General features: G+C 39.7%; 1 protein-coding gene across 2 annotated transcripts; it reads left to right on the top strand.

The window, feature by feature from the left end:
• The first annotated feature begins 8,898 nt into the window (after positions 1-8,898).
• Positions 8,899-11,690, top strand: LOC126605750 (uncharacterized). 2 transcript variants are annotated; one of them, XM_050273183.1, is made up of 2 exons: positions 8,899-10,624; positions 11,343-11,690. In XM_050273183.1, the coding sequence occupies exon 1, from the start codon at positions 9,170-9,172 to the stop codon at positions 9,842-9,844; it is 675 nt and encodes a 224-aa protein (XP_050129140.1). In that variant the 5' UTR covers positions 8,899-9,169; the 3' UTR covers positions 9,845-10,624; positions 11,343-11,690. The 2 variants fall into 2 exon arrangements, 1 of the variants encoding a protein (XP_050129140.1); XR_007617038.1 differs by lacking the exon at positions 8,899-10,624 and adding an exon at positions 10,640-11,167.
• The last annotated feature ends 320 nt before the right edge of the window (positions 11,691-12,010 follow it).

The following is a 12,010-nucleotide window of genomic DNA, read 5'->3' as shown; positions in this document are numbered from 1 at the left end:
CATGCCCTCACGGTTTTATTTCTGGGAACTCAAACAAGAACTTCCCAGTGGGTCACCCATCATGGGATTGCTCTCGCACGAACTCACTTAACTTTAGAGTTCTGATGGAACCTGAAGCCAGTGAGTTCCCAAAAGGCCTCATGTTAGGTAGAGATGAGAATGTACATATAAGGCTTACAAGATCCTCACCCCTGGACGATGTGGGATCTTACAGCTTGGGCGTATATAACTTGCATTTTCACATCCATGGACTTTTCTCCCCAAAAATTACTTATATATAAGCACAAAATATATAAATCGATCCAATGTGATTAAATATCGAAATGGTTGTTAGAGGCATCGGGAACATATAGACAAGGGATCAAACATAACCATCAACTTAGTCCACAAACTGCGGGTGAATGATAAATTTATAGTTGAAGTGCTAACATCAACTAGAAATGCGTAATTTACCCGCCATGTCTGATTTCAGGACAAATTTGGACGATTTATTAGACGCCAGTCCAAATATTGTTATGAATTTCATCTTGTTTCAAATTCAAGTAACTCATTGTGTGAGGATACGATTGGGATACAAGAAAATGGTTTTTTAGGTCGAGATGGAAGAAAATGGTTGGTCTCTTGGACCCTCGGTTATAGAAGAAAATGACAAATCAATTTAAAATGTGAGACTATAATTTTACCAATTAGTCTTTCTTTTCATACATAACTCCTTAATAATGTTACATTTTAGAAGAAGAAAAAAAAAACACTTCCAAGTCCAATACTTTAGAGAAACACTATATTAATTGTTTAGTAAACTAAAAGCACTAAAGTAATTTTTCAACTAAAAATACAGCACCCACTTGTCTTATTTCAAACCATGTATCTATTTACTACAGTTGATTAACTAAACAACATTTTTCCTTGACTTTTTATAAAAACAATCTTTACAAAGTTCTATCCATCCTTTAGTAGCCAAATATTAATTGTTCGCATGCATGTCATGTACGTAGTACTATATATCCCGATGTGCTAGTGCTTGTGATAGTCGTGTAGGAATTTTACTTTCTATGTTTGCTCTGGAACTTATCTCTATATCAATATATCACTTGAAAAGATGTACAAAATGTGACACCTTATGTAATTATTCTTCTTCATTAATAGAGTATATCATTATCGCTTCTTGTAAAAAAAAAAATATATATATATATATATATATATATATATATATATATATATATATATATATATATCCGTCGTTTCACAACATTGTATCAAAGCATTTACCTATAATTGCATGAGATAAAACCACTTCCATTAAATTTATAAATAATAAACATGCATGACATGATAAAAAAGAACAGTCTTAGGTACATGGTCTTAATGATTTATTTGCATTTTCCATTTTTTTTTTTTTGGAAAAATTAGTATCCGGTCCCTAGTTCTTACTGTTCATTGACTAAGACCTTATTAATTCTCAAATTTTGATTCAAGTCCCTATTATTAATATGATAATGAATTTACATGTTTATTATATAATTTTTTTTAATATAAAAATTAGTAATTAATTTAGGGTTTAATACTCACACCTCTATTAAACTTCTAATTAATTTTCAATTCAAACATTTCGAAAATAATAAAAAATTAAATTAAATTAAGTTTGTACCTATTAGTTTTTTTATATATATAAAAAGATTCTCAATTTTTTAATCTTAAATGTACCCATTCATATAATTTTTCAATTTTTTTAATCTTAAATGTACCCATTCTCAAATATATCAATTTGTTATATGTAAAATGTACCTTTTTTTTTAATATGAAATCCATTCAAATTTTTTAATCCATGTTTAAACTTATATGGGTACATTCTTTTTCATTGATTTGAGAATGTATCCATGTTTTGGTACAATAACTTTTTTTGTTAATTTTGGTTAATGTACCCATACATAAATGTACACACACACACACACACAATATAATAGAGAGTATAATTTATATTTTATTATTTTTAATCCCATAAATTATGGGTTTTATTTAAAATCTCATTAATATAAACAATTACAAATTTCAATTTTTAATTTTTAATTTAAAAAATATAGTAACTTATATTATTACATTAATGTCAGGGATCTCAATCAAAAACTAAAAACTAACAAGGTTTCAATCAAAGAATATTGATAGTTAGGGACCGCATCCAAAGTGTCCCTTTTTTTTTTTTGTTGCAGAAACACATGAGCGTGCACTTCATCCATTCATATAATATATCATGTGTACATTTATACATGTGCGTGCATGCATGGTTGATCTGTGGAAGCAAAGCATGCCCTCAGTCAGTCAGTCTCATGCGCTACCTCCAGTCGATCGATCTGCCAATTACTAATTCAACATGATCATTTCTGAACTCTTTGGTCGGGGGAAAAGAAAAAGCTCCTCTCTCTCTCATGAAAATTATCCTAACTTAATCATCGAATCATTTTCTTAATTGAGGCATCAATATTGCACATTTAACTACATGTTATTTTTACTTTTCATGCATGTAATCAGCATTTTATAACTTACATAACAGATAACTTTATGTCTAATTAAATTGGAAACTTTTTTTGTGTCTTAACTGAATGAATTGCAACAACATATGTGATGTCACGGATGTATCAATTTTTTTTGTAATCATAAGTTGAAGAAGTGATGAGTCCTTAACGTGGAACATGCTGAATGGTATGTCAGGCATGTCAAGGCTATGAACAACTAAAGCTTAATCTTTTTGCTAATATGCAACGAATATATATCCCCAAAGAAAAGCCCTAAATTGCCCCATGAGCTAGGGTTAAGGGTGGGCAAATGGGTCCTGGACTCGTGGGTCGGGGCGGGTACATGCGGTTTAGGACTGCTATGGGGCGGGTTCAAAAATTAAAAATACAAAACAGGACGGGGCGGGTCGGTTCCTAGTAAATAACGGGGCGGGCCGGTTCTAAAACTTAGAGAAAACGGGCCCTCGGCCCGGACCGTTAATGGCCTAAATCTCTATCGTTTATCTGTCCATCACCTTCCCTCTCTTATTTTCACCATAACTCTCAGACGCAATTCACTCTCTCAAACTCTCCCTTCACCTTCTTTCTCTCTATCCCGACTTCGAGTCTCCTCCGACACCACTCCGAGTCTCCTCCCTCGATCTCTCCTCCTTGAAACTCTTTTCCTCTCTCATCTCAGACCTCAATCTCGAGCCCAGGCTTCCATCTCCGTACATCGACTCTCCACACCTCCCACTCGTAGTGATTGAGTCGACCTCGACTGTGTCGACATCACAACAACCAACCACCATCACCATCGTGGCATCATCTCCTGACTCTCCATCGTGGCATCCCTAGGTAATTTATGAATTAGGGTTTCTAATTTAGGAATTTAGGGATTTTACATAAGCTTTTCGATTGATTAGGGTTTCTGATTTTGTGGGTTTCTGACTTTGTGGGTTTCTGATTTTGTAATGGCGAGGGTGGGATTCGTGGAAGATGACGTCTCCTCTTCAATTCGTGTGTCAGGGTCAACGGCTCCAATCGAAGTTGCTGGTGTGGCTGGGCTCAAGCACAAATGCAGACTCAACAAGGTTGTCCCAGGCTCTTACTTCTCTTCTTCTCGGCATCTAATTTATGTTTTATTCTCAATTTAAATTTGGGGATTTAGGAATTAGGGATTCAATTCATTTGCTTGAAAAATTCATAAAAATGTTGGGGATTTAGCTTAATTAGGGATTCAGTTTTATTTTATTTTTTGATGAATTCGAAAATGTATTTGAAGATTTTTATTTATTTATTAATTTGTTCTATTTGGGGATTTAGGTTGGGGTTGGGGTGTGAGAAATGCTTGAAAAATGTTTGATCCCCTTCCCAGATCACAAATTTTTCAGAAGATCAGAAAAATGTTTAATCTGTATGGTTTGTTGATCGGTGAGATGTGGCAAACAGACTTTGTGATGGAAAACAGGGGGTTGCAGGCTGGTGGCAGTATGCCCAATCGAAGAAAAAAAATAGTTGGACCCGTCCCGAACTGGCCCGTTTGAAACGGGCCGGGTTAGGTCCGGTTCCCAAATTCAAAATACCTCTACCCAGCCCGGCCCACCCCGTTACATATTAAACGGGTAGGGCCAGGTTCCTTCAAATTTAGGCTCGGCCCGGCCCGTGCCCACCCCTAACTAGGGTAGCCCTATATATTCCCAATTTTTGGTAATACAGGTCGTAATGCCTGAGATTATCGTGTATATATTATTTAGCAAGAGAATGCAGACATATCATTTAGGTATTGGCATTAGTTGAGCCAACTTTAGCATATGGTAGCATGTAACCATGCATGTTCAATTAAAGAGGGAATGACTAAAACATCTACCAAATCATTCATTAAAACACCATGATCCATGACTGCTCATGTTTAATATCTGCACCTAGTTAAAATTAGAGTCTACCAAAGCTAGTAGGTACTTCTATATTCCTTTCATGCTAAGAGTTGAAATAAAAATGGGGAAATATTACTGTAGAAGGAGAAGAGAATGCTTTTGGAATAGTATTGTGTGTCTATTCATCTCTTAAGGAGGAATTTATAAGATGTTACAATTATATCAATAAGGAAAGAAATAATTACATTAAATCATATTATGCTAAGAATCCCAAAATTATAGGAATATACACAAAAGTCAACACTCCCCCTCAAGTTTGTGCACATATATTGCATATGGCCAACTTGTGTGAGAAACTTGAAAACTTTTGACTTGAAACAGTCTTTGTGAGGATATTTGCCAATTGATCTTCTGTTCTTATTGCTGGTACCTCAATTATTTTCTCCTCCAATTTTTCTTTAATAAAGAATTGATCAACTTCAACATGCTTTGTTGTGTCATGTTGTACCGGATTATGTGCAATGTCCCAAGCAGCTTTATTATCACAAAACAAATTCATGGGCTGATCATGCTTTATATCCAAATCACGTAATAGAAGCTTAAGCCACAAAATTTCACAAATTCCCAAGGCCATACCTCTGTATTTAGCTTCTCCACTGGAACGAGCAACCACATTCTGCTTCTTACTTCTCCATGTAACTTGTTAGTACTACACATATTGGGCCTTAGACTTTGACACATTGGGCCTCAACATTTGGGCCTCATTACCCAGCCCATAATTATGTAAAAGGATGAGCGCCTTATTCTATAAAAGGGGGCTCCTCCCCCCTCACAAATAAGACTCTGGGATACCCCAAAACATACAAGTCTCAAACAACTCAGAGACAACACTCACTTCCTCAGGGCGACTCCCCTTGAGCTTGTAATCCATACATACAGTGACAGAGAAATACAATCAACATCAGTGTGGACATAGCCCAAACATTGGGGTGAACCACGATACATCTTTGTGTTCTTGGGCGTTTGCATGATTCACGGTCGGATTTACGTTGTTCCAAGACCTTCCAGTTTTATGCATCAACATTTGACACCGTCTGTGGGAATCGACACGAAAAGGTATGTCGGTTCTCTTTCATTTTTTTCATCAAACCTCCATCATGAATCTGCAGAAACCGAAGAACCAAACACCTGCAGAGTCACTGCAAAACCCATGCATTCCACTCTAGCTTCCCGTCACGGCAACAGCAGTCGAGCAAGCACATAACTTTTTACAGACAAAGTATAGAGAGAGAGAGGTTTCCTGCAAAATAAGCTAACTAAAAAATTACTGTAAAAAGCAGGAAAATTCAGAGAAAGCAGAAGAAATCTAGCAATGGATGTGATCAAAATGCAGCAAACCTCGTCCAGGCCGATCGAGAAGGTGATAGTTCACCCGCTGGTTTTGCTCGGCTCGTCGTTCAAAGGCATCGTCGATGTAACCAACAGCTACGCCGAGCCGACGACAATGGCGAAGGTGGGACTCTTTGCTGATTTAGTAAGGCTCTGGCGAAAAAGTTCTTCAGGACCCGATTGAGGGCGTCCGGATCTGAGAGGCTCTATTTATGGCGCTCCGATGGTCCAGGTCGCTCCCCGAGGTTCCGAGTCATTGTACGCAGCATGCTCTCCGCCGTTCCAGAGAAGCCCATCGGGCTATACGACCCGTCGTTTGATGTTGTTGATAGAGCTGGTCAGACACCTCTCATGGGTACGGTCATTTGCCAAAACAAAGAGGTTTCTTCAGGTGATCGGAGAGAATAATCAATGGCAACATAAGCAGCAAGGTACCTAGTCATGGTGGTTCATGGAATAGCAGCTATGAGGCCCTAATGGAACACCGCTTTCTCAGACTACCTTGAAAAGATCTGTCAAGCTCCGACTCTTCGTCTTCTTCCTCCTCGATTTTATCCCATCGGCGGTTCGGGTTACCTCTGCTTCAGCGGCATGTTTGTTCTCTTACTAGCCAGCTTCAGTGCTTTGTAGAGGATCTTGTAAAGGATAAAAATCAAGATAAGGCTGCAGACTGATGATGCTGCAATAAAAATAAATATAAAAAAACAACCATTGGTGATGAGTGATGTTGATGCACAAAATCAGCGAAGACTTTGGTACAACAGAAAGTGTCAGGTTTTGTGACCTTCGCTTGGTTGCTTCGGTCACTAGTGAGGATAAGTACGTAAATGAATAGAGACAGAGAAGCAAACACAGGATGTACGTGGTTCACCCAGATTGGCTACGTCCACGGAGTAGAGGAGTTCTTATTAGTAGTGAAGGGCTTACACAAGTACAAAGGATCAAGCTCTCAATTTAGTGAGTTCTTGTGAATGATTTAACACAAAATGGCATTAGGAAATATTGTGGGGGAATGACCCCTATTTATAGAAAAACTTGTAGCTTTGTCACATTGACATGTGTCATGTTATGATTGGTTCTTGATGTTGACACGTGCTGCGCTCTGATTGGCTTCTAATCTTGACACGTGTCGAGTAGTGATTGGCCTCCTGGTCGGAGGGGAACTCTTCTGGGTCCTTGACAGTATAACGTTGGCCGGTGCTCGGTAGTTTCGGGATTGGTCAAGTATGGTACAAACAGTGCTCCCCTAAGTTCCCGAGTGAGGGAAACTCCTCGGTTGGGGACTTGCAAGATCCAATCCCTTGAGTAATCACGAAACTTCTAAGTACCGAAGTGTGGTCTGATCTTCATCTGCCCTTCTCTGGAAGTACCTTTCCTCCATCCGGGAATGGTGTATTTAGCTGATGTTGACGCACAAGGTAATGTATCAATTTCACTTGAAGCTTAGTTGTAGTTTCGGGCTTAGTCAAGTGTGATACAAACCCTATAGTAGGAGTCCCCCAAGTCGCCGAGCTAGGAGATCTGCCGAAAGAGGTGACAGACAAGGTAAGCAGTCAAACTTCCAAGTAAGCAACCCAGGATCAGAGGTTTGACGTCGGCTTCCGGTTGATTGTTCTCATTCTCCTTGTCTCTCATTCAACTGCCAGGATAAGGAGAAGCAAATGGATAAGAGATGATATGAGATACTTTTGCTTTTGAAGAAGTAACTTTCCACAGGCTTATTCTTGAACTGTGCTGGAGGGTGTTCTGGTGCCCTTCAGAGTATAAGGCCGACTTAAAAATTTGAGGGTCAAAACAAGTCCATCAAATCTAGAGTACGTTCGACCTTGATGATATGGGATACTTTTGCTGTTGACGGAATAATGAATGTGGTATGGAAAGGTGTCGTGCTGTAGTGATCTGTTTCAGCTCACCGTTGAACCTTCTGCTTCAATCTTTTGCATGGCAGAAGTGGTGTGCAACCTTTGCATTTAAATGGTCCTTCAGAACATTCCTTCATAGTGACTCATCCACGCTTGGCAGCTTCAGTGTAAAGAGCCAATATCTGATCAACTGTCATGAGGTATTTGCCGGTGGAATTCGTGACCTTGACAGCAGTTGAGGATGAGTACTCGAGAGCAATGCTAAGTAAGCAACCAGGCAAAGGCTCCAGGCAGTCAGTTCCAAATTGGAGGTTTGATTTCAGGTTCTGACTGACTGCTCTCTTTCTCCTTGTCCTGCAGGTGTGGACAAGGACAAAGACAAAGACAGGGAGAAAGCATGATATGGGATACTCTTGCTTTCGACCCTGATGATATGAGATACTCTTGTTCTTGGTGTGGCTTATTTGCTGAGGTATTATCGGGGGGAAATAAAGCTGAGTATTTCGAGAGGTTATGTTGAGGGTGCCTTTTCGAATGCGAGAAAGGGTTGAGCATTTTTGCAGGTTTGCCTGTCCGTTGAGGAGGGAGGTCAATGTATATAGGGATTTCCCAATAACAAGTAGTAATGCTATTCCTTTACCCTTCTTGGTCACAGCAATGTAGTGGGAGCTGCCAGCTTCACGTGTTTTAATTTTGTCAGAGCACTTTGAAAAAGTGGTATGTGGTATCTGGAAAGCTGATATTACGTGTGGAGATTACAGACAAGCTTTATCTAAGGAAATCTGGCTCTCGAAGTTCTGAGAGTTGTGCCTCTTCGGTTTTCGAACAAGCAATCCCGTCGAAGATCTGACTCTCGAGATTCGGAAAGCGGTGCTACTCCGGTTTTTGAGAAAGTAATTATGTTGGGAGTCTTTTCTCGAATGTGAGTAAAGGTTGGACGTTCTTGCCAACCTGTCTTGCCGCAAAACACGGAGGTCGACACACATAGGGACTTTCCAGTTGTCAAGCAGTGGTGCTGTTCCTTTACCCTTATGGGTAATAGTAGGGTAGCTGGAACTTCGAAATTCTCGTGCCTAAACTTTGTCAGAAATCTTTGACAAAGTTATATGTGGTACCCGAGGAGTTGATGGTGCATATGGAGAGCGGTGATTGATCAGTAAGATTCACGTGCTTTCTACTTCACCAGAAATCTTCGACAGAGTGCCCGTAATTTCCGCAAAGCTGATTGTGCATGTGACAGGTGCTGACGAGGCTGAAAAAGCAGGTGCTTCTTCGATTTCTGAGATCGGCCCTCGTGGTCTCTGAGCAGCCCAGCTTTTGAGAAAGCAAACACCTCTTCGATTTCTGAGATCGGCCCTCGTGGTCTCTGAGCAGTCCAGCTTTTGAGAAAGCAAACGCCTCTTCGATTTCTGAAGCTCCGTCGAGTGCAGATTTTTATAGAGGCTGGCATTAAGTTCCACAGCACACTTGAATCTCTACCAGTAGAAGCTCATTTCTTGCACTTCTAAGATCTTGATTTGTCTGACCTCTTCCTTCTTCAACACATTTGAAAATGTCTGGACCCTCCGACCGTCGTTTTGACTTGAACCTTGGAGAAGAGACAGCCATGCCTTCTCCAGACAACATATGGCGCCCATCCTTCATATCCCCTACTGGTCCTCTTACCGTTGGGGATTCTGTGATGAAGAATGATATGACCGCTGCAGTGGTGGCCAGGAACCTTCTCACTCCCAAAGATAACAGACTACTTTCCAAACGGTCTGATGAGTTGGCTGTTAAGGACTCTCTGGCTCTTAGTGTTCAGTGTGCAGGTTCTGTGTCTAATATGGCCCAACGCCTATTTGCTAGAACCCGCCAAGTTGAATCATTGGCTGCTGAAGTGATGAGTCTCAAACAGGAGATTAGAGGGCTCAAGCATGAGAATAAGCAGTTGCACCGGCTCGCCCATGACTATGCTACAAACATGAAGATGAAGCTTGACCAGATGAAGGAATCTGATGGTAAGGTTTTACTTGATCATCAGCGGTTTGTGGGTTTGTTCCAAAGGCATTTATTGCCTTCGTCCTCTGGGGCTGTACCTGGTAATGAAGCTTCAAATGATGAACCTCCAATGCCTCCTCCTTCTGGGGTTTTGTCAAGTACTGAGGCTCCGGATAACCACCCTCCGGTGCTTTCTCTTTCTGGGGCTCTACCGACTGCTGAGACTTCCCCTAAGCAACCTTTGTGAAGGCTCCCTTTTGTTTGTTTATTTTGACTCATGTATATGTACATATTTGTGGCTTATCGAAAATATTAATAAATAAGCTTTGCTTCATTTCAACATATTGTGTTAAATACACCAAAGCCTTCTTCATAAAGTTCTTTGAATTTTTGCTTTTGTTGAAACCTGTATTGTTGAAGCTTTGTGAGTGAAGCATGTAGTTTGAGGTAGTGTTCCCTTAATTTCCCGAGTGAGGAAAACTTCTCGGTTGGAGACTTGAAAAATCCAAGTCACTGAGTAGTCACGAACTTTTGAGTACCAAGGCGTAGTAGCATATGGTGGGAGTCCCCCAAGTCTCTAGTCGAGGGAGTTGACGAATGAGGTGTCTTGCTAATAGTCCATGTCGTAAGTACCAAAACTTCATTCTTTTGTTTTCTAAGTGGTAGCCCCGGACTTTTTCTTCATAGATTTTGTTTATGAAGGTTGCTAGGCCCGAATAAGTGGAATTGCAGAAGGTGTAACCGTTGGTGCATTAACATCATAATGGAAGCATCACAATGATGGAAGCATCACAATGATGAAAGCATCATAATGATGAAAACACCATAATGATGAAACATCATAATGATGTTTCTTTGGTGGAATTGTTTTTCATTTCCCCTAACAACCGGAATTGTTTTTCAACATAACACCATCATCTGTAGGTCGAATCACAAAGTTGTCTTCATGAAAGTTGTTCGTTAATTCCTTAACTACAACATATCCAAATTGGAGAGCCATCGGAGCAGTACAACTCCAGAAATCCAGGTATGATGAGTGACTGTTTATCATTTGTCTGTCAACCCGTCAGATTTGTTGTGAGCTTTGAAACTCTATTTTCTCTTGCTCAGATCAGCATGCTTTCTTCATTGAAGTTGTTCCTCAGCTTGTGAACTACAACATATCCAAATTTGAGATCCCTCGGAGCTGTATAACTCAAGAAACTCAGGTATGATGAATGACTGGTTATTATTTTTCTGTCAACCCGTCAGATTTGTTGTGAGCTTCGAAACTCCATTTTCTCTTGTTCAGATCGGTATGCTTTCTTCATTGAAGTTGTTCCTCAGCTTGTGAACTACAACATATCCAAATTTGAGATCCCTCGGAGCTGTATAACTCAAGAAACTCAGGTATGATGAATGACTGGTTATTATTTTTCTGTCAACCCGTCAGATTTGTTGTGAGCTTCGAAACTCCATTTTCTCTTGTTCAGATCGGTATGCTTTCTTCATTGAAGTTGTTCCTAAGCTTGTGAACTACAACATATCCAAATTTGAGATCCCTCGGAGCTGTATAACTCAAGAAATTCAGGTATGATGAATGACTGGTTATTATTTGTCTGTCAACCCGTCAGATTTGTTGTGAGCTTCGAAACTCCATTTTCTCTTGTTCAGATCGGTATGCTTTCTTCATTGAAGTTGTTCCTCATCGACTCTTTCATAACATATCAAAAATTCAGGATGAACTAACGGTTAAATATTTCCAGATCTTCGAAACATCACAACAGCTTCGAAATCTGCAAGAAGCCGACTATCATGTTTGGAGCTTCAACACTTTAATTTCCGTCGCTCAAACAGAAATGGTTCCTTCTTGAAAGTTGTTCATATGCTCAAGAACTATAGGGTGTCCAAAATTCAGCTCCATTGGAGAAGAGCAGAGGTTGCAGAAATTTGATAGATGAAAGGAGGCGGAAGAGGGAGAGAGAGAAAAAGTCTCCTGGGTTGGATTTCTATTTTGGGGCAGATTCCAATTTTTGTAGCACCTTCATTATTGATGAATTGCTTGTACTTTTGTCCATTATGAAATTTGGGACTTTGGCTTGTTGTTGGATCTATTATAATATGTTTGGGAACATATATAAGTGAACAAATAAGAAGGAAAATTTTGGGCCCTTGTGGGTGTAAAACAAAAAATGTTTATGTTTACCCAAGTGTTTTTGTACAAGTTCAAGGGCATCTTGGGTTTTGTGAACAAAATTTGTTTATTTGGAGCAAGGTTTTGTGTTGAAGCTTTCTAGGTGAAGCTTTGATGGTGAAAGTATGTAGAAGGAGCTTTCTAGGTGAAGCTTTTTTAGGTGAAGCTTTTTTAAGTGAAGCTTTTCGGGTGAAGTTTTTTGGGTGAAGCTTTGTGGGTGAAGCTTTTTAGGTGAAGCTT

Source organism: Malus sylvestris, chromosome 15, assembly GCF_916048215.2.
Source record: "Malus sylvestris chromosome 15, drMalSylv7.2, whole genome shotgun sequence".
NCBI lineage: Eukaryota > Viridiplantae > Streptophyta > Magnoliopsida > Rosales > Rosaceae > Malus > Malus sylvestris.
This window is presented reverse-complemented; position numbering and strand designations above follow the sequence as displayed.

Excerpts from the sequence above, each read along its gene's own strand:
- LOC126605750 (XM_050273183.1), top strand. The coding sequence starts at position 9,170 with ATGTCTGGACCCTCCGACCGTCGTTTTGACTTGAACCTTGGAGAAGAG.